Source organism: Ictidomys tridecemlineatus, chromosome 7, assembly GCF_052094955.1.
Source record: "Ictidomys tridecemlineatus isolate mIctTri1 chromosome 7, mIctTri1.hap1, whole genome shotgun sequence".
Lineage (NCBI taxonomy): Eukaryota > Metazoa > Chordata > Mammalia > Rodentia > Sciuridae > Ictidomys > Ictidomys tridecemlineatus.
In genome coordinates this window covers 194,820,448-194,843,022 of record NC_135483.1, presented here as the reverse complement: position 1 = coordinate 194,843,022, position 22,575 = coordinate 194,820,448, and the positions used below count along the sequence as shown (strand labels likewise).

The 22,575-nt window shown below is 54.7% G+C and overlaps 1 protein-coding gene across 4 annotated transcripts in view; it reads left to right on the top strand.

Moving 5' to 3' along the window:
- Drc11 (dynein regulatory complex subunit 11) overlaps positions 1-22,575 on the top strand; it is a 124,991-nt gene that overhangs the window by 61,482 nt on the left and 40,934 nt on the right. For all 4 annotated transcript variants that reach the window (XM_078018294.1, XM_013359121.4, XM_040268057.2 and 1 more), the window contains 5 exons: positions 8,495-8,570; positions 13,076-13,182; positions 13,333-13,428; positions 17,779-17,846; positions 19,624-19,706. In XM_078018294.1, the coding sequence (XP_077874420.1) occupies positions 8,495-8,570; positions 13,076-13,182; positions 13,333-13,428; positions 17,779-17,846; positions 19,624-19,706 (430 nt within the window). The remainder of the gene's footprint in view (positions 1-8,494; positions 8,571-13,075; positions 13,183-13,332; positions 13,429-17,778; positions 17,847-19,623; positions 19,707-22,575) is intronic.

Below are 22,575 nucleotides of genomic sequence, written 5' to 3'. Positions count from 1 at the left end.
GGACGTGGTGGAGGCAGAGCCAGGAGGCTCTGTGAGGAGGGAGGCCCTCTTGGCTCAAAGCTGCACAGAGCGAGGTGGCTGTGCGGGGGCCTGGAGGGGGTGCCCAGGACTCAGTGGTCCAAGGCCTGCCACAACCAGGGCCACCAGGGTCAGAACCAGACACAGCAGGTCTCAGCTCTCACCTTTCCCTGATGACCCAGGAGCCAATGTCCAGAGGCTTCATTCCCCAGGCCCCTTCCCCATTCCCACCCCACTGTCCTTCAAGCACTCCGCAGTACTTACCACCTCAGCCGGACGCGCTCAGTGCTGCGGGAACGCATAGGTTCCTGTGCCAGTCACGGCGGCTCTCAGAGAACCAGAACCAGTGGGGGAGGGGAAGAGAACCGCCAGGAGATAGGGGTGTGTGTGTGTGTGTGTGTGTGTGTGTGTGTGTGTGTGTGTGTGAGTGTGTGTGTGTGTGTGAGAGAGAGAGAGAGAGAGAGAGAGACACGACCATGGGCCATCTGCCAGCTCAAAGCCAGTGGTGTAGTCTGTGTCCTGAGAGCCAGGAGCCTGCGGTGGGTGAGGCTGCGTCGCAGCTCAGGCAGCCGGGCTCCGTGGCCTTCCTCCACCTTTGGGTCCTCTTCAGGGCTCCAGGGACCACCCTCAGTGGGGAGGGCCGTCCAGGTCCCCAGTCCACTGGTTCAAATGCTGACCTATTCCAGAAGCGCTCTCACAGATATGCCCAGAAACAGTGTTCAACCAGGTAGCTAGGCATCGCGTGGTCCCCTCAGAGTGACAAGTAAAATTGACTATCTCCGTTTTTGAGTAGTAAAAAAAAAAACACCATAAATAAAGATCACTTGGAACCCGTCACACAAGATTAACCATCATTGACTTGCTGGTGTTACCTTTCCAGAAGTTTCTTATGCATGCATGTGAACTGCTTTCTTGTAACTCACTGTTCCCACTGGTCACTGACTGTAACGTCTGTGATGGGAGCTGGAGTCGGGGAAGGGGAGGGAGTGCCGAGGAGGAGGTTGATTTCCACTCTGGAGACTGAGAGCCCCGTGTCAGGGAGTCCTCCCGCAGTGGGCAGCCAGGGCACAGGACAGGGGGCAGCTCCCCCAGCTGTGAGGCCTGTTGCCAGAGCAGAGCAAGGGGACCGTGGAGTTGGGGTGAGCCTGGGCTGGGGGGTGTGCTCTGGGGGAGGAGCGCCACCGGGCTCCCATGGCCCCTGGGATCATCTAACCAGGAGGCCCCTATGGAAAAAACCAACCACCTTCACAAAGAGATTGAGCAGATACACGTGGAACCCAGCCGTCTCTCAGCTCTGTGTGTGTGTGTGTGTGTGTGTGTGTGTGTGCATTCTGAGTCCTGAAAGATACAAAGAGCTTGAATCTCTGGTGCTGATAGAAATGGATGAGCAAAGAAGCAAAACTACATTCTGAAGGCAGGTTCAGAAAGAGTTCTGAGATGCTTGGTGTGGTTTCGAGTTCAGTGGCACTGGCCAGCATATTATTTTAGGTCATCTTTATTTTAAACTCTTGTCTCCGGCCAGGAAGGCTGATTTCCACTTCTAAACCTAGAGAAGTGGAAGATCATCCTTTCAGTGGGAAATAATCAGTGCTTCGGAGGCACCAGTGGGCCCCAGCCCCACCCCAGACACAGACCCTGCCGGGAGAAGCAGGTGCGCTGGAAGCTGCTCTGGGGCCAGCTTGACCTCTGAACTTGTGTGCTAACAGACATATGCCAAAATGCACGCCTGAACTCTTCCTATGTGAAGGGCGCTGCCTTGTCTGAACTTTGCCGCACGCGATGAGCCATCGCAGGGGGAGTGTCCCAGCCTGCTGCAGGTGCCCACTACTGGCAGTGGAGACCGTCCGGCCTGACCGCCATGCGTGGAGCCACTCTCAGGCCAAGCAAGAAAGTCTCCTAGTGGTTCACGTTGGGGAGGTGCCTCCGCGGGCTGTTGGTTATCAGCCACTCAGCCCGTGGTATTCTGTCATTCTGTCCATCTGTTCTCCTAGTTTCACTAAAATGGATAGAATAAAATTCTTGGCAAGGAAACCTCTTCTAGAAACATCCCTCCTCAGTGCATCCCTGCATCCCTCAGTATATCTCAAAAGCATCCTGCCCACGGCACTAGTTTGTGCTGTAGAAAAACAGCTTTCATACAGCAGATGGGAACCTACTAAAAATGGACACTTTTAATAAACCCACTTTATAAATAGACTCTTAAAAATCAGAGCTGCAGGCCTCCAGCAGTTTTTTTTTGTTACAAAGCGACCACTTTGTCCTGAGCAACTTAGTAACCGAGTGGCCATAGAGAGAGAGCAGGGAGCGCCTGAGAGGACTCTGTGGCCAAGCGTCATGGTCACTGCAGCACAGGAGACCCTCCCGCTGCTGCTGAATGGGCTTCGAGGTGCCCAGAAGGCAGGAGCTGTGGAAATGGCTCAGTATGCAGAAAGAGGCGGTCAGGTGCTGCAGACCCCAGCTGGCAGTGTGCTGGTGGGCAGGCAGAGCACAGACACGACACAGGCCCGGCCCAGAGACAGGCCCGGGTGTTCAGAACCAGCCTGCCCCGTTCGTTCACTGTGCACTCGGCCATCGAGCCTGGGAAGGGATGGAGAGTGGGATGATGGAGCATGGCGCCACTCGGGGACCAGGTGTAAGGAACTGGCATTTATTAGCCACTATGGTCTGAACATCTGTGTCCCCCCAATTCATGTGTTGGAATCCTAATTCCCATGGTGGGGTGTTAGGAGAGGGGGCTCCTGGGAGGTGATCAGGCCAAGGGGAGGAGGTCATGTGGTTAGAGCCCTTATAAAAGAGGCCTGGAGAGCTGTCCTGCCCCTTCTCGACATGAGGGCGCAGCCAGAGGCCCCACCTGTGAAGCAGGGAGTGGCCCTCTCCAGACACCAGATCTGCTGGTGCTCCAGGACTGTGAGCAAGGAAGTTCTGCTGGTTATCAGCCAACAGCAGCCCAAGCTGACAGGCACATAGGGCAAAACCAGCAGGACCGTCTTGAAGCAGGACAGATTTGTCCATGGTGAGTGCGTGGAAGGTCAGGAGGACTCTGTCCACTCCCAGACTCCTGGTGTGATGGAAATGTCCAGAAGCAGGCATGACCGTGGGCTGCCTTCACAGTCTCAGGCCCAGGAGAACCTGACCATGGCTCCACTGGGGACCACTGAACCAGTACTGTCCCTTCGCTGGGAGACTGACCAAGGAGAATGTGCCCCGAGAAGACAGTGAGGAGGAAGAGCAACCCAGAGGTCCTCGTGGAGCCAGGGTAAAGGAACAGGAGGTTTCGCCTCAAGCAGACTCTGGGCAGGAAGATCTGGGCAGTCCTGAGGCTCCAGGAATGAGCGCGGGCTGCTGAGAGGCAACCGGTCATCTGTGGACCGCGCTCTGGCTGCACATTAGAGTTGCCTGGATGGTTTTAAGAAGAAAAAAACCCAGTGTCCATGTCCTGTGGAGGGTGGTCTTGCTGAATTGATCTGGGAACGTGCTGGGCATTGGGAGTTTTGTTTCTAAACTCCCCACTGGGTTAAGATACACCCCTAGTGGAGCAGGCTTCTCCACGTCGACAAGGAGTGTCTGAACAAGGGCTGGCCATGGCCTCCACCTGAGCAAGCAGGCCAGGGCGCAGAGGCCTTGCTGCACCAGGCGGCCTAGACCAGGGAAGGCACCCCCGCGTCCATGGGGAAATGTGTGTGATGGCACAGGAGTGCCCAGGGCCCAGGAACCAACTGGTTAGAGGTGACTCTGGCGGGCACCATGGGCAGAGGACCGTGGTGTGCTGCAGGCCCTGGAGGCAGAGCGGAAGGACACACTCCTGTGGCCCCCAGCCAGTGCTCACCAAGCGAGTGCAGTGAGCAGAAGGCTCAGACACATTTCCCTGAAACCAAGGCGGGGTCAGAAAGTCAGGAAACAAAACCCAAACAGAATGGCGGCGTTCAGCCACACATGAGGAAATACCCCCAAGGAAACACGGCGTTCCACCTCGTCGTCTGGCCAAACTTGTAAGTCCCTGCAGTGACACTGATATTAACAGACGTGGCATGTGTCTGAGCAAGCAAAGAGGAGGAGGGAGAGTCCCAGCTTAAAGATGACGGTGAGGGCTGAGTGTTTCCTCTGGATTTTAAATTTTATACGGCCTTGGGATGGTGTTCTTGTGCAGTTAATAAGCGCTCTTTGCAAAATGTCTGGCATGGTTGTACCTGAGCCAGCAGGAGGATGTGGGGGAGCTGCTGCAAGCTGGCCCCTAACTCTCTGGCTGTCCCTGGCTGGTGTCTGTACACAGAGGGCCCCCAGTGGCATGTGGACAGTTCTGAGTGAACAGTGGGCAGGAGAGTGTCTAGGCTCAGGTTCGCAGCTGAGAAGGTGGACACGCTGGGCTGGGGCACCCTCAGGACCCAGATCCACAAGCTTGATTCTTTGTCCATCTCCCCTGACGACTTCAGAGGTCCTCCCTCTCACTCCCAGCTGGCCAGGGATCCTGTGCTTCCCTGCCCCGTGACTGGTGACCGCCTGCCTGCTGGGCTCCTCGAACAGGGCTTCCCTCTGCTCAGAAGAGTTTCTGGCTACTTGGCCTCTCTGGGAATGGTGGGGGTAATGGCCAAGACGTTTCCATGAGAAAGGGCAGCACTGGGACAAAGTGACCGGTGTACTGATCTGTCTCTGTCCCAGGAAAAGATTCAAAGGGGAAAATGACTTTGGAATTGGGATGGTGGCTTCAAACCTCCTCATGGAGTCCTCTCTGCCAGCAACCATCAAAATGGGCAACATACAACCTGTTTAAACAGCAACCCAACAGAAACACGTGCGACAGTGAAAGCACAGACTTCCACTGCTCTTACCCTCTGGTTGACGCACCTCGTGTAACTGCCAGTTACGTCATCACCCATGGAAAGCTGAGCTGCGTTGAGTCCTGGGAATATTTAGCATTCGCTGTTCCAAACTGTCAGGCTTAGAAGTTTCCCAAACAGGCCTGACGATGCTTTTTTCCCTGGAGAACCTGGTAGTTATCATAGGAATGAAGTTGTAGAGTTATATTTTTATGAACATGCCTGACACGCCCGTTCCATGCAAGGCATTGTGCTGGTTCTACACAGAGCAGGAGACGTCCTCGGGACCGGTGGACTTCCCACTAGGAGGGGTCTCAGCCCCAGAAAGCCATGAGAACTTGCTCACAAGTGGCCAATGCGTCTCCACCAAGAAACAGGCGCCCAGAAGAAGGGAATTGTGACCAGAGAGAAGGTGGGCACCCTCCCGTGCCTCTGCTCCAGCTCCCCACCCCACCAGGGTGGTGTCCCGGTGGCCAGTCCTGCCGTACAGCCCTGCCTCATACCAGGTCCCAGCTTGAGGAGCGTGGCTGCAGGCCCCTCCAAGTCCAGCGCCTCTGTCTGCTCCCTCTCTCTGCCTCGCCAGTCTGTCCCCCTCTTCTTTCCCTGCCCCCACTCATGTCCACCCGCCCAGCCCACGTGTGCTGAACCTCTTCCAGTTGTCCAAACAAAGCTCACACTCCACGCGTGCCGTTGCCTCTGCTGGAAACGCTGTCCAGCCACACACTCCCTTCCCTGAAGTCCTCCTCCTCCTCTTCCTCCTCTTCATCTATCCATGAGGCCCAGCCTCCCCTCCTGTATCGGCTCCCAGAGGCCAGCAGGGACCACATGAGTGTTGAACACGAATGTTGACTAAAGAGTGTTCAGATCCACGGGTCCTTAGTGGGCACTAGAGAGAGAAGGGAGACGGGAGGAGACGGAACGAGAGAGAGCCAGGTGATAAATAACGCCGGGGACACCCACCCCAGAGACTTGGCTTCTCGGTCTGTGATCCGTCTCCACCAGGTTCCTCCTTGCCCAGGGCCGCTGTGTCTGCTTCCCAGGCAGGTTTGGCTTTCAGGACTGTGACCTGGCAGCCTCGAGTGGTTACCCCAAGCCTGTGTCCCAGGTGGGCTTCTTAATCCATGGCCATTGGTTTCAGGGGCCCTGGAAGGTGGCCAGTGGCCTCACAGGCTTGAGCCCCTGGTATTTCCGGGCCCAGTTCTTCAGGGCAGGTGGCTTCCCACCAGCCTCAGCACCCTGCCTGTCATATAAGCTGGGGTCCAGGGTCCTGTGAGCCCCAGACGTACCCTGGACCTCCACTGGGTGGCCCTTGGGCTCTCCCATTTCACGTGTCTCCCTGTCCTCCCTAAAAGCTCCAGGAAAGCAAGAGCGTGTCCATACCTGCAGCCTGGTGATACCTGTTGGATAGACCCATGGACCCCCTCAGCCAAGCAGAGCTGAGCTAACTAGGTCAGAGGTCGATCAGAGACCAGGGTGCTCAGCACAGATGGGTATCCGGAACACAGAAACTGTGAAGGCCAGCTGGACGCTGACCATGCCATGGGGCAGTGTTTGATCAAGGCGAGCCACAGGGAGCCGTTGGAGGTATCTGGGCTGGCCCCTCCCTTGACCAGAGCTGTGTTTGCTTCAGAGATAGCTGACAGGACCCAGTGTGAATTGGGGTGGGAGTCACATTCCCCAGGGAGCAGGCACCGCAAGGTCTGGGTTGGAACCCACTCCAGGAAGCCCAAGGCCATGTCCTCCCATGTGGCCCTCATGGCCACACCTGTCCAGCTAGCAGTTGGTGTGAGCTCAGCCGGGCTGGCCTCCTTAGCAGGTGGGAGGTGGCGATGAACCCTGTGGTCCCTCCATTCGACAGTTGTGTCGTCTTCTAATGTGTTAGGAAACTCTAACCAAGGTGCCAGACCCTTTCCCGGTGTCTGGCTTCGCTCCCCACGATGTCTTCGGGTTTGTCCTGTTACAGTGTGTCAGTGCCTCCGTCCTTCCACGGGAGTGTCCGCTCTGTTGTATGGGCATTCCACATTTACCCATTTATCTAAGGATGGGACATGTACGCTGCGGTTCTCCTCTAAGCCAACAACTGTTCTTCCAATGCCCGTTGCAGACAGGTAGAGGTGCAAGACCCCGAGGCTGATGAGGCCTCACTGCGCCAGGGCCCTCTGTCTGGTGGGAATGGAAGGTGATCACAGGAAGGACACAGATGCCTGGGCAAGGCCCAGAGAGGGAAGCTGGCCCCAGGGGCCAGGCAGCCATGGAAGAGGATTGCTGGGGGAGAGAAGTCCTGCCAAGTCCAAGGTCATCAGAAACCCTTCGAGGGGGGCAGCCTTCCAGGCAGCAGGAGGAAGGAGCAGGAAGCAGAATAGAGCTACCATTGCGCCTTCTGGGTGGCCTTCTGGGGGTGGCTGCAGCTTTGTCAGGTGGGAGGTGACTCGTGTGCAGGTGGCAGGAGCAGGCGGGACCTGGTCTGGGTGCCACTCCTGGGAGCGCTGGCTGGGCCTGCTGGAGGGCCTGGACTCTGTCCTGTGGGGACCGAGGCCCTGAGGAGCTCCCACAGGGGTCTCTGTGGGGCTTCAAAGGAAGGAAGCCATCAGGTTGGATCTGCCCTTCCGTCCCTCTGGCAGGACAGAGGGTGGCCCTGAGTTGGCCGTCGGGAGCAAGGGGCCCAAGCAGAGGGGAGAGTTCCCCAGAAAGTGTAGGAGGCAGAGCAGGCGGGGTCTGCTGCCCGCTGGGTGCAGGATGAAGGAGAAGGGGAAAGCCAGGGTCCCCAGCAGGCGCTGCGCAGCCCAGGGCATGTGGGCGCACCGTGGGTGATCGGGGGCTGCGCCCAGAGCCTGACCTGGACGGGCTGTCGGGTGCCCTGAGCCGCGGTGCTCACAGCAGTCGGAGGCACCGTCTCACGTTGCCACATCCTCAGCTCCTCTACAGGCTCCTCGCAGACATGGTAAAGCCCAGCGTGTCCCTTTTGCCCTTTCTAAGGGTGACAGTCACGGGAACCTGACTCCTGAGGTGGTATAGACGTTATCCCTGGAGGCCCAGGGACAGATTCGACTGGGAACCTGGGGCTAGGCGCAGAGCGCTCCCCATGCAGGTGGCGGTAGTACCATCCCCCTCTCAGCGCACTCAGCAGCAGGAGCCAAGGAGGGCGAGGCCAGGTGCTTTCTGCAGTGGGTAGGCCCCGGCTGCAGAGGCCAGGAAGGACGCTGGGCCCCTGGAAGCAGGTTGCTGCCCAGGACTGGTTTCCAGGTTCAAGTGAACAGTTCTTGTCCCTGTGGAAGCCCAGGACTGGTAAGTGACACAGTGGAGCGCAGGATGGGGACAGCTCCCAGCCAGGTTGTGGAAACTCTAGAAGGGATGGGGAAGGAGTCCGCCTTACGCCATGGAAGGCCCCAGGTCATTACAAAACAGGACCAAACCATGGGCTGTGTCCCCCTGGGAGACCCTGAGGAGGGAAAGCAGTACAGTCAGGGGACACCTTGCTGAGCCCGCCATCTGTGCCCTGTTGGTGGACCCAGCAATCCCTGCTCATGGTGGCCAGCAGCAGAGCCCCCTGGTGACCCGGTGGGACTGTCATGACAAACCACTGTCCGCACCACCACATATGCACCTTTTACCAGCTGACCTTCAGCCTGCGGTTAACAAGGACGTTGTTCTGCTCTGAACAGGAAGAAGAGGAGGAGTGGAAGATGTCAAGGAGCGCCTTCCTGCCCTCCATGAAGGAAGGGAGTGACGTGTACAAAGGTCAGTCTGGAGAGTGCTCCTGGCCACCGGGCACCCACGGGCACAACCAAGAGAGGCAGCCAGCTGCAAGCCACCAGGGTTCCCTGTCGGTCACCCGTTCCTTCTGGTGGCTTAAAGGCGTGTACTTGGCGGCTGAGCAAGACACACGCGGGACAAGGACATGTTCAGAACTTCTGTCCTATTTTTTGAGCCTTCATTCTTCAGCTGACTGTTCTTCTGCTTGGTGGAGGGAGGAAAAGTATCCCCTAGATTGTTTACATGGAGGAAATCCACACCACGGGCACAGTGGGATGCAGGGTCCTGTTAGAGCAGGGCCCGTCCCTGAGTCCTCCCCACAGCTGTTCAACAGGATTAGCATGGCCAGAATCCGGCACAATCCGAGTATGAATTGGTCTTCCAGACCTTTCTATTTTAATTTGCTAGAACTCTGATCCAGTTCCTCTAGTGCTCCTCCATCCTCAGGATAAAGCCCAATGCAGAGTGACCTGTCAAAAGACCCTGGTCATTAGTACTATTGTGGAAATTCCTGAGAAACGCAATAAGAATCTTCCCAAACCTCAGTCCGTCACGTGCTTCCTTCCCAATTCTGACTTATCTGGACCGTGCTGGTACTGCCCCTGACATATATCTATTTGTTTTAAAGTTGACTCAAGGTTTTCATCTCAGTAAGTGTGGTTCATCCTGAGGGACAACGTCAACATAGTTTTAGGTTTCCCATGATAGGAGACAACCATGTCCCTGTGCCACCTCAATCCTCTGACAGACCCCGAGTGCCAAGAAGGGCCCCACACTTCACCCAGTGCCAACTGAGGTGGAGCCACAGGGCACTGTGACGTCCACAGGACGTGGCACCTGCTCTCACAGGGAGGAAGGAGGTCAAAGGGAGTCAGCTAACGTTGACTGAGTGCCCAGACACATTGCTGTCCCTGTCGAGGGGCAGCTGGGAGGCCACCGGCCACCCAGGGCCGAGGCTCGTCAGCTCTTTAACCCGCAGCCGTGCGGAGCAGGCGGCTAGCACTCACATGGCCTCCTCCCATGGCCACTCAGCCAATGCTGACAGAGTGGCTTCAGCCTGTCGCTGTGAACCAGCCTGAGGTGGGAAGGTGACCCCGCACAGCTCTGCAGTGTTGTGGCTGCAGCCGTGGATGGGCTGGGAGGTGGCGTAGCAGGGCCATTGGTGTTGGCAAGGATGACAGCAGTGACATGCAGCAGGTCTGGCTAGCGAGGGCGCTGCAGGGCCACAGGCCTGGCTGAGGGCCCTCAGGTGTGTCAGTCACAAGAGCAACGATGTCATTAAACGCTGCTTTGCACACGGCTGTCTTTGGCCCTGAGGACAGCCCCCTGGGTGTCGCACTCTGGTGCAGGACCTCCTGGCCTTCCAGAGCTCCCCTGGGAGCTGCCTGCAGTGTCGGCCTTGGCCTTGGCCTTCCCTTGCCCTGGGGACATCCTGCTGCTGTCCCACTTTCTTGTCACTCCCTCATTTTGGGGAGCCCGTCCTCAGGAGGCCCAAGGGAGCTCCCCTGGGAGCTGTGGAAGGCCCAGCTCCCGTCTCCTACGTAACTTGGAGAAAGCAAGGGCAAGAGGAAGACAGGGAGGGCAGAGGCTCCTCCGTGGCAAGTCAGGAGGGAGCCTGGAAGCACACCTTGTGGACATTAGGAGGACCCAGGACCTGAGGACCGCGGAAGGCTCCTGGGGAGCTGGGCCCCGCACTTCCTCCAGGTGCCTGGCTCTCCCCACTGCCAGGTCCTTGTACTCTGTCCCCACTGCCCTGTGGCCCATGTGAAAGGAGCCACCCGTGGGCAGCTCACCCTGCCAGCCTTGAAGTTAGTGCCAGGGTCCATCCTGAGGCTTCCTGCAGCCGGGTGCTGAGTCCCCAGGACAGGACCTTCTACCTGCTCTGAGCAGCACCCGGCCATAGCAACACTCAGCAAAGTCCCAGGTTAACAACTGGACTCATTCCACCTGTAACTGAGTGAAAGAATGAACATGGGAATGAATGTCATAGACAGTGTGACCGAGGTAGACAGGCGGGACAGTGTTCTGATTGTCCTCTGATACTCTGAGTCTGTAACCATGTGCACACATTCCTTTGACAAAACGCAAAAATGAATTTGGGGAAAATCTGACATTCCCATGGGAAGCTCAGACTTGCAACCTGCTAAGCCACACAGGAGAGCGCTCGAGCTGTCCCGCCTTTTGTGTCGTGTCTGTTTCCTCCACGGCTGAGACATCCAGCAGCAGCAGCGTCCCTCCAGAAGGGCCTGCAGTGCCCTCCGTGCTGGACGGTGCCAGGAATGTGCTATCTGTCAGGTCTTTGGTAACTTAAAGAAATCAAATCTCTTCATCTTAGAGTTCTTTTCTTTACAATCAAAGGTTTTCCTTTTCAAATAAGACATTAGCATTTTAATCACTCAGATTAACCCCCCTGGGCCCCTCCTGGGCCACTCTCCCCTACGTGTGAACCAGCCCTGGCCTGCTTTTCACATTCTTGGGATAAAAGCCAGTTGGGGCAGTTGCTGCCCTTGAGGGTCATGCTCAGCTTCCTGCAATTATAAATGCCCATGAAATTCTTAAAGGGATTGAAAAGTGCCCTGTGCAAAAGTGTCATGAGAAAAGCAAAGTTTCACTGGAAAACTCAACCCGTTGAGACCATCTAGGGGGGAATAGGAAAAGCCCGTGCGCGGTGCTTCATTTTAAAACATCTCTGCAACTTGGGCCAGAGAATGTGTTACTTGCAACTGTTTGTACATAAATAACCAAGCCGTGCTCCCTTTCTGATATGTATTCTGCGCTCCTTTTATTATTGGATGAGTTGTTCCCAGATTTGAGTGTATCCAATGAAAAAGAAAAGCAGCTCCCTGTAAATTACAAAGCCATTTTGCTGTAAAATACCTTAATGTGACAGGTGGGTTTTGCTGTTGGTGAAGACAGCAATCCTCCAGGGGAACCTGCTTGAAAAGAGCTGTTACTAGTAAATGGCGCATTCTAACACATTGAAGCCTTTCCCAGTGTTTTTGAGGGGAAAGGTTATGATTCTCAACACATAAAGGAAGCATCTGTTATTCCTATAGTTTAAAGCATTCCGTAGTTTAAGCTCATGGACGTTTCAGAAAATGCACTAATGGAAGCACCTGCCTTCAGATGAGGGCACCATCAGCCAGGGCAGCCATGGGGGATCTTGCAAGCTAACCATAGTGCACATTCTGGGGGGATTCACGGTGAAGAAGAAGCTTCCCCCCATCGCCGGCTTCTCAACATGACGGGATTGTTTTACGTCCACAGAGTGTTGTGGACAATTTACACGGAACGTTTCTGTCGGGACTCTAGCTGGCTCGAAGGGAGGATTATTTACAAGAACAGAAGTTGACCCCAGGCCTCCAGCCATCTCCTGCAGGCCCACTCCCCTCCAGCCGCCCTTCGGACTTCACACCTCAGTTCCAAGCTGCTCACCTCCCTGGTCTGGGTTACAGCCCTCTTGAACTTCACCCTCCCCCAGCGGTCACCCTCAGAGGACTGCAGACTCATGGAGGCAGGACCCATCCCTCTGCCCACCCCAGCATTCTCATCTGCTTGTGCCCCTGTCACCCGGCCACCTCTCATGTGGCTTCTGTAACGGGGAACTCCTGTGAAAATTCACCCTCTGTGTGGTTTATTTCTTGTCTGTTCATTCCAAGGCCACACTAGGCATTCTATTCTAGAAGAAATCTGGGGCCTTTCAGCAACATCATTTTCAAAAATCCCACCCCTGCAACCTTGGGTCCCATGAGGCTCAGCCTCGCATCTGGGTGGCAGAGACGTCCATCAGCTGGCACCTCTCACAGCCCTGCCTGGCCCAGTTCCATCATTTTTCTTTTTGGTGGGAGGTAGGTAAGCAGAGCCTGCGAGGACCCTTCTGGACCCTGGGGGACCCAGACAGGCTCTGCTCCCGCCGTCCCCTGCTTCTCTGAGTGATACAGGTCCTCCTTGTTTTCTCTTGGGTCACAGTTCTCTGGATCCAACTCCTGAACCACCAGGGGAAGGCAAGAGAGAAGTTCAAAATATGTGTGATTCCCAAAACATCCAAAAAGTAATTCAAAAAATATACTGTTGGTTAGGAGAAAGCACACTCGTGGGCTTGGCCTGTTGCAAGTATCAGGGAAGGCTCAGCCACGGGGAGGGGTCAACGGTGGGCAAGTGCAGCAGCCACAACTCTCACCCTTCAGTGAATAATAAAGTGATAGAACACATCACAAAATAGAGCCTGTCATTGTCTGGTCCCACTGCGCATGCTGTCCTACTGGTCGGAGCCACGGGACGGGGTACCATCTGCCTGTTTCCCATGAGCGGTTCTCCTCTTTGTCAAGGTATTACATTAGCGTGCCCGTGAGTCCGTCCTCTCTGGCCTGTTTTTTTCACGCTCCCCCGACCAGAGGCTGAAAGGGAGGCTTGTGTTGGACCTAACAGCAGCTTCCTGAGGCCCGTGTGCTGACGTCCTCTTTCTCTCTCCCTTGCCCTCCTGGGTATAGACACGTGGATGAATAAAGATGAATCTCAGAATTTCCCTCAAGACTATGACGAAGAGCTGATCAAGAAGGAGAAACGGAAGGAAGTGGAGGCGGAGATCAGGGTGCAGGTACGACACACCTGTCACCGCTCAGTGACTCGGCTTCTTGGCACTGCCTGTTCGTGACCACCCTTCAGATTAGAAGCAGTTTTTGAATTTCACCAAGAAAACCACCAGGCATGCAAGGTGACTGAGAAGTGGGGTTTCGTCTTCCCGCAGGTTGATGAGTTGATGCGACAGGAGCTGAAAAACTTAAAACTAGCAGTGAACAAGGAAATCGAGCTTCCGGTCAGAGCGGGAAAGAAAGGGAAGAAGGTGAGTGTGAGGACGTGGGGTGGAGTGGGGGGGAGGTGACTCATTCAGTGACCGGAAGAAGTGGGGCGCCCTGATGGGGCACCCAGGTGGGCCGCCTGGCAGACTGGGTGGCTGTCCCCAGAACCTCGAGGGGCAGCATGCCTTCCTTTGGTAAGCTCAGGGGGTCGGCCACTTGGCCCTCTGGGGGGCTCATTCACAGGCTCCGCTCCGTCCTCTGACAGTAACTTCCTCGACCCCTCAGCAGGGGCAGCATCAGATGCCCAAGCCCCGTGGGCAGGAGGAGAACTACCAGAGGAGCCAGAGCACAGGCCCAAGTGCCCCTGCCCCCTCTCCCCCTGGAGGTAGATCTTTAGGGGTGGCCAGTGGTGACGACCAGGCTTGTGGGGGGTGGGGAGGTCAGAACAGGAGGAATCAGTGAGTTGGCCCTTAAGTTGCCCCCACCCTGTCTCCCCTGGTATGGGGCAGCCACCTGGACCAGAGTGTCCGAAGTTCACGTACTTGGTCCCCTGCTTCACCTTCAGAGACGGGGAGCAGAGGACAGACATGCAGTCTGCACTGGGCCCTTCAGGGGAGTTAGAGACAGTCCTGCCATGGGGGCAGAACACCCAGGGCAGAAGGCCAAGATGTCACCCTGGGGCATGGGCGTGAGCACGGCAGCTGAGCCTCTGACGCTCCCCAGGGTCTGTGGCCAAGGGACAGACACAGTCCCTCTGGCTTTCCCAGCCCAGGGACTGTGGCCCGGGATGACACTCCTAGCCCATGTCGTCCTGGTTTTACAGCTCAACTCTGAGGGCCCCTGAGCTCCCCACACACTGTGGCCCCATGAGGTCCTCACTCCCTGGTGAGGGCATCTGTTGCCGCCCATCAGCTCCGTGCACGTCTCTCCGATCTGCAGACAAGGCTGTTTAATGAGTGAATGTGGAAATTCAACTGAACAAAACCAGACGTGAAACTGGACCCCCTGGCTGGGATCCCTTTCCCCTCGCACCGACCACCTCACTGCCCACCTGGCCCCAGATCAGACCAGGCCCTCGCTCTCCTGCAGCATCCCTTTCGTCTCCTGCCCTCACCATGAGGCCAGGGATTGTGCCATCACAAAGGATGTCAGGTGCTCCAAGAGGTGGACTCTAATTGTGGAACCACAGAGCGTTGCATACCCAAAACTCCAGTCCAGGTGACCCAGGGTGAACCCTGGGATGTGATGGACTGGGATTTAACTCCATAAGCCGGAAGTTCACTGGGCATGTGTATTCCTCCGTGGGAAGACCACGAGCCACAGAAGACACGAAGCAGGAGGAATCCGAGGGGCCGAATCTGTCGGTAGTCACCCAGCACTTTGCAGGGAGAGTGGGCTTGACCATATCCAGAGTCCAGAGTCCCTCACTGTCTCCAACTCCCCTGAAGGGCCCAAGTGCAGGCTGCACGTCTGTCTTCTGCTCCCCTGTCACCCTTCCTGGCACCAGTGAGTCCTCAGGGTGTCTTACTGAATAGACTAATATGTTACATCTGGATCCTACGGAGATCGATCCCTGTAGACGAGGGGGCGTCTCGGGTGTCACTGTGGCCTCAGGAGCACCCCGCCACATCCCCTCCTGCCTGGAGCCTCAACTCCTGATGAGTGGCTACGCTGCCATGTCATTCTCTTAGGGAGGGCCAGTCCCCAGCCTGCTTCTCTCGACAATCATATTTCCCATCACAAATTAATCAGCTTTGATCGTGGTCTGTTCCACCCTCTGGTGATTTGGAGATCCGGAATCACACCCCGGGGGGCAGGACGTCTTTTTGTTTCATTCAGTTAGTGTCTATTGAGCACCGAGGCCAGGTGCACAGGGAATACGAAAGACAGCAAGACTGAGACCGTCCTGCCAAAAGCAAGATTCTGTCTACAGGACAGCGGTGTTCCCTGGGTGAGCTGTCCTCCGCCCTGACGTCCCGGGGTGAGGTCCTGCCTCTCTCAAGTCCCCGACTTATTCTAATCACAAAAACCTAAGGACACAGAAGTTCCTAGAGAAGCCTGGAGCTCCTGGCAGGTTTGGCTCTCCTCCCAAGGGCTTGGATATAGATAAAATTTGCCACATTTAAAGAAGGATAGGACCAGCAAAATGGCAGAAAAGGAGTCCATCTTCACACCCCTAAGAAACACCGATTGATCACCCACCTACAGGCAGGAGGATCCTCACAGGAGCCTGGAATCCAGGTGAGAGGATGCAGCACCTAGGTGAGGTGCAGAAATGAGCAACACTCTGGAGGGAGTAAGAAGAAACGTTTCACATTGCCCAGGTCACGTCCTTGCCCTTCCCAAGGCCACGGGTCACCGCACCGAGGCCCACTTGGCCTGTGAGGCCTCCCTGTGGGGTAGGTGAGAGGGGAGCTCCTGATTCCTCCACAGGCCTGCTCACCTGGACCCAGCCCAGGAAAGATCCGGAGTGCATCACTAGGGAAAATCACCAGCTCACCAAGGAGAGCAGCAAGAGAGAACCACAAAAGAAACAGAAAAGAGTTAAAGCAATAGCAAGTCCTTATCTGTCAATAATGTAAGTGCATATGGATTAAACTCACCGATGAAAAACTACAGAGGGACTGAAAGTCTGTTTTGAAACAAGAACCAGCTGTGTGCTGCCCACAGATGGCTCCTTTTAGACTCAAGGACACGGAGAGGCTGTGTGTGGAAGGCTGGGGAGGACCTCGTGCGAGTCCCCACCAAAAGCAAGAAGAGGCTTCACTTCTGCAGAGCAGACCCTGAGTCAAAAGCAGCCACAGAGACCAGAGAGGTTGGTCCCCTAGAAGAGGTGGCCATCCTACGCCAAAGCATATGAATGTATGGAGCAAGCGCTGACCTCCTAAGGTCAGCCTGCAGTGGAGTGGCACTCTTGACAGATGAAGAGGATTGATAGGATGGAGAGCTGGCGATTGGCTTCCAGGGTTAACAGTGGGGCGTCTTGGAAGGCAAGGGGGCAGCAAAGGGCCCCTGAGGGACCCTGCCTGCCGTGTCCTCGTGGAAATGTAGTGCACTTGACTGTGGGTGTTGACGTCCTGGCCGGGATCCTGGGAGGCAGTTCTGCAAGACACCGCTGCTGCAGGAACCCGGGAAGGCCTGCGGGAGCCTTCTGTGGGTGGCTCTGCTGTTACCTGGAAAGAAGATCCTGAAGAACCAGAGACCACGACAGAAGCACAGCCGTGCGGTCCTGTCCATGAAGCTCCATGTTGTGACAGTTTGAAAGAAGCCAGTGTGTGACAATCCCACGTCCAAGAGCCTGTGGTGACTCGGCAAGGACAGAGGTGAAGAAGATGTGTATTTTGAAATGTGCAGAGGTTATATGTAAGAGCTCAATGAAAAATCAGATCAAGCAATAAAAAAGAGGGAATGGGGAACCCTCAGGAGGGGTGGAATGCAGAGCACCCAGGGGTACGATAGTGCCTGGCGTCTGTCATGTCTGGGAAACATGCTCGCTGGAGGGGATCTGGGCTAGAAGGTGACAAGAAAGGAGGCCCAGTGCTGGAGTGCCTTTGCAAGCCGTGCCTTGGAAGTCCTGCTCATCCTGTGGGCCGTGGGGAGCTGCGGAGGGATATTGTAAATAGAACCCTGAAGGGACCAGTACCACTGAGAGGCTGCACTGGGAGCCTGTCCCTCCAAGCTGTCACAAGGATCCCAAAGCCAGGTTCCTTGGGAACAGGAGCTGGACAATTGCCTGGCCCTGAGGGCTCCCAGGTTGGGCCAGTTGCTAACAGAGAGGTGATGGGGTATCGCCCTGGTCCATCTGGGCTGCTAGGACAAAGTGCCCCAGACTGGGTGATCGATAAAGCAAGAGAAGTTTATTGCCATGAACTCTGGAGGCTGCAGATTCCGTAGCGGAGGCTCTCGGCTTCTGAGGTGGCCCTATTAGCTGTGTGTCTCCATGACGGAAAAGGTGACAGCTCTCTGTCCTCTTCCACAAGGCACTAACCCTGATCATGAGGTTGGAGCCCTCTTAACCTGATTGTCTTCCAAAGGCCCTTGCAGGACGGTCACCCCAGGGCCAGCTGGGGAACAAGCTCTAGACCATGGTAGATTCAGAGACAAGCACAGCCCAGTTCTCTGCCTGTGCCAGTGCTCAGAGAACAGGAAGGACCCCTGGGGCCGATTTGGAATTTGGCCGTGTGCAGTTTCACAGCGAGACCCACCTTCTGTCCATAGGGACCACATCTGCGGGGGAGGGGCCCTGGGGATTCCCCAGGCCACTCCCTCCCCTATGGAAACAGGGCAGCCCTGCATCAGTGTAATGGGGAGCGCATCCTCCCCTCCCAGGACCCCAAGGAACCGTCTGCTCAGCTGATCTCTGCTAAGTGGAGGTCACTTCTGTTTCCTTACAGAAAAACAAAGGGAAGAAAGGGAAGCGAGGGAAGAGGGGGAAGAAGGACAAGGACCTGACGGCCGACAGGTGAGGAGATCCCGGGCGGAGGGGGCCGGGAGCCGCGGGAGGGCGCCCCCTGTTCCTCGGCAGTGTCCAGTGTCGTGGAAGGAGCAGATCTGGGGGAGCCTCCGGCAGCCCACCAGATCCCAGGCTGGAAGGTGCTCAGCAGGAGGACAGCCCGGAGGCGGACCTGGGTGCCACGTGGCGTTTTGAAGTGTTAAGATTCGGTGGGGGTGGGGGGGTTCTTTAAAAGTTGTTCAGGAAATAACGACCCGAGGAACCTCCGGAGGACACGCCAGGCAGAGTTCCTTCGGGGCAGAGAGAGTCTCAGTCCTCCCCGGGCCTGGCCGCCCCTGCTGGGCTCCCTCCAGCTTGTTGCGGGGAGACCAAGGGGAGACGAGTCTGCCAAAGAGGGTGCTCCATTCCTCGAGTTTCGCGGTTCCGATTCCTAGTGAAGGATGGTTTAAATGCCGAGCTTTTTAAGCTGAAACGGCTCTCAAGTGCTACAGCATTGAAAATAAAGAGCGCGAGGGTCACACGTTAGGGAGGAAGTACCCTAACAGGAGGGTGTCGGGACCTTCTGAAGGGACCTTTCCTGCCAGGTGTTTTGCTCACAGTGGACCTGGGGGGCTCTTTTTGGGGTGCCATACCCCACCTGCCTACAATCACCACCCAGTTAACCCCCATAGGGGATTAGTGCGCCATAACCAAACGCTTCACCCCAGACGTCCTTGCACTTTCTCACACAAGCTTTTGGGGACACCTCGGATCTAAACCATAACAAGCCCATGGTATGTGCCTATAGTAATTCAAGTTAAAACGCTGCAGAGGGTATCTCGTGGATGTAGATCAGGTACTGCTACCTACCCCAATTCCATTACCTTTAGCCCTTTCCTAATTTTCGGCAGAGGGCGAGCTATTTTTAAATATGTTGAAGACTGGAGGTCACATGGGTCCCAACAGCACTGACCTTCCTGAGTCCCTTTTGTCCCTTGGATCACAGAACAGTGGGAGAACTGTCGGAAAATAGCTTTATTTATAATTGATTTATAATAGAATGACGGGTGGGGTGGAAGGAAAAGAAGAGGAAGCATCGTGGCCGCCCACACTGAACGATATTTGAGCTGCCTATCGGAATTCCCACAAACCCCACCTGACATCGCTGGGGGTGGCGGCCTTTAAGTGGGACCCTGCGTCCATATTTGCTGGGTGGCATGAATCACAGTGTGCTGGCTCTGTGCCAGGCCCCTCTTTGAGAAGTCCTTTCGGCACCTGTAAACACTGCAGAATGTCCGCAGCCTGCTAGAAGCCGTTCCCCACGCAGCCTTACACTTCACCTTCCACGTAGGAGAGAGCTGCAGCAGAGGCCTCGCTCCTCGTACCGATTTCTTTCAAACCATCGTGCTGTTAGGTTAATAGGAACACAAATTTCACCAAGCGTTGATGATTTCCCACTGCGGGCAGGTGCAGGCTGAACAGCGCATTGCTAGCATTGGGTGATTTCTAATTCACATTTGTGCTATCACAAAGACTAGTGGTCACCCGGCTGGCCTCAGCTACCCCGAGATACAATCCTTATTGATGGAAAACACCCGATACGCACATGGATGAGTGAAATCTCTATTTTTAAAGGCCAAATTTACCCCCCAAATTGTAGAAACACCTCAGAAGTCCAATCATTTGCATACATGCAGATACACTTGGAATTGATGTGGTCGAAGTTCTCGGCTCATGTGCTGATTGACAGAGATACTGCTGACCCCCTGTGTGGGCTGCTGACGTAGACGCTCTGCTTTGTCCCCAGGACCATCGAGTCTCTGTTCAAGGAGCTGGTGGAGGAAGGCCTGCTGATCCAGGCTCGGAAAGTCAACCTCTCTGATTACATTGGTAAAGTGCCCCAGGAGCAACCCTGAGGTCCAACAGTGGGAAATATGTTTCATTTGAGTCTTCGTCCAAACAAACCGCACGGTGGTAGCCTTGGGCAGACGTTTGTCAGACTGAGTGACGGGAATCACCTAAGGGGGTGCCGTGAACTGACCCCGGGTCCAGTGCTGCCCCTGACTTGGCAACAGCAGGACTTTGTATCCTGCTTGCCAAGCTCCTTGGCACATTTTTTCTGGCATAACCTGAGGAGGAAATGAACTGTGTGTGCTTCCTGACCAAGCAGAATGCCCTGGGGCAGCCCCGGGCTTCCACAGTCCACACGCTCCCAGCAGGAATTCCACCCGAGGGAGCTTCCGTGGAGGACAGGGAGGTAGGGAAAAGGAGGTGCGGACAGGGGCTATCACAACCTTCAACTAATGGGTTTTTTTAATGTTTTTTTTAAAAAGAGAGAGCGATAGAGAGGGAGGGAGAGAGAGAGAGAATTTTTAATATTTTTTTTTTAGTTTTCGGTGGACACAACATCATTGTTTGTATGTGGTGCTGAGGATCGAACCCGGGCCGCACGCAAGCCAGGCAAGCGCACTACCATTTAAGCCACATCCCCAGCCCTAAAACTAATGTTTTTCTGTTGATCTTTTTTTTAACCTGGAAACACAAAGCTTAAGATGCCCCGTAACTTCACCATCCTAGTGCCGACATTACCTTCTCCTGGAGAAAGTCCCTCCAGGGAGCTGGGGTGTTGTCCCACGTCACCACGGGGCGTCAACTGCCGCCCAACATAGACGTGCAGCTCAGTTTCCCTGGGCCTGGTAGTGTCCTCCATGGGTGACTGCCCATCTCTTGGTGCTCCTGCGACCCTTCCCTCTAGTTGTTTCCTGGCCTTTTCCGCCCAGCTCAGCCCGCAGTTCTTGGGACTCTGAGCCGCTTTGCAGGCTGTTCCTCCGCTGAGCTGCTTTGATGGTTTCCCCATCATTTGATTTAGGTTAACGTTTTTCACAGGAAGACTTCCGAAGATGCAGTGTCCTTCTCAGTGTTTCCCACTGGACCCAGGGTGCCACTCTGTCCCATCGCTAGTGACGTCAAGTTGAACCACATGGTGAAGGTGCTGTCCCCAGACTTCTCCACCGGAAGCTATCTTCCTCTTTGTAATTACAGAATAACATGGGGTGGTACTTGGGGCTCTGGAGATGCCGACCCTAGCTGCCTCTCCCAAACACTGTGGCATCCACTGGTGACTTTTGTCTGCGGCAGTCTCACTGTGACGGTGGTAAAGTGGGATTCTTTTCCCACCACTCCTCCTACACTGAAAGAGACCATTCTTCTGTAAGAACGTATGGACCTTTTTGAATTGTGGTGGTGTCAGTGTAGACGCAGGAAGTCTCTCTGTGTTCAGCGTACTATAAACTGTGTCATTGTTCACTCTAATAGAGCAACTAGGTACCAAAAACCCTCAGGCCTCCCTTACTCCAAAGCTAAATGACAAGATTTACTCTTCAGGGTGGGGAGGTGGCTCAAGCGGTAGTGCGCTCACCTGGCATGCGTGGGGCGCTGGGCTCGATCCTCAGCACCACATAAAAATAAAATAAAGATGTTGTGTCCACCGAAAACTGAAAATAAATAAACAAATTTTTTTTTTAAAATATTTACTCTTTAGCCTCAAAGTACAAGCCTTGGGGACACTGAAGGGCCTGAGAACAGCCTCAAAGTAACAGCCAGCACTCACTGAAAGGTGCCGTGGGCTGGGCAAGAACCGAACTGAAACGGAGAGGCGTGTCCAGGGCAGATCAGTGCAAAGGGCCTGGCCGAAGCAGTCCACACTGACAAACTCTGGGAGTGACCTCCGCTGTGCCCTTCTTAGACGGGGTTCCAAACCAAGGAACCTCTTGGGAGTAGAACCAAAACCGAGCAGAACAGGGAAAATAAAGATGAAACAGAGAGAACAAAAGCATTGGTAGAGGGGATCCGAGGTGGAGCATGACTTAGAAGTGGCCCCGTGTGTCCACATACATGAACAGCAGGAGAGGAAGACTTGCAAAGCCAGAGAAGCCATCCTGAGCCACGTCTTCTAGAACAACAGATAGTTAACTCACATAAATTTTAGCAACAGAAAACTTCAAGGTCAAAGCCCACATAAAATTATCCTAAGAAAAATGAGGAAAAATATCTCAAAAAGACATTGCCATAGAGCAGAAGCTAATAATATGCATTAAAATTATAGAAGACGTGTAAGAACAGCGTGAAGTAGAATTAGAAAAACTCAGGAATGAGGTGGTAAAACTCAAGAAATAGTATTAATAAAGGAAACAATATTTTAGGAAAAAAACTGATTTAGATACAAGCGCTCATAAAGAACAATGCTTTAAGAGAGAGAAATGGTAAAAGAAATTTTAAAGTAAAATTAGAAATGAATAGAGATTTTTAAAAATTCAGAAGAACCTATCAAATACTGAAAACAGACAAAGAAGGTCCAACATACAACTAAGTCCCTGAAGAAGAGCCAAAGGGGAGCGGCAGAACACTACGGAACCAAACTCATGAGGCTTTCTTTGAAAAGACGTGGAAGCCACATCAGGAAAGATACACTGCATCTGGGAGCAGGGCCTCAGTTTCACCAACACCAAGCACATTCTCTAAAAGTGCCTTGGGAATCAGTGGCCCCTAAGGGAAAGGAAATTAGATGGACAGCAGCACTTTGTATCAGAAGCAGATGGAGCCACATCTTTGAGATGGTCAAGCGCAGTAAACAAGATCCGAGGAGTTTGAACTCACCCAAACGCATGTTCACACACACAGGACACAAGCTCCTAACTCGGCAAGAACTCAGTGTATTTTGCCCATGTGCCCATCTTGAGGAGTCTGCTAGGAAGGAGCT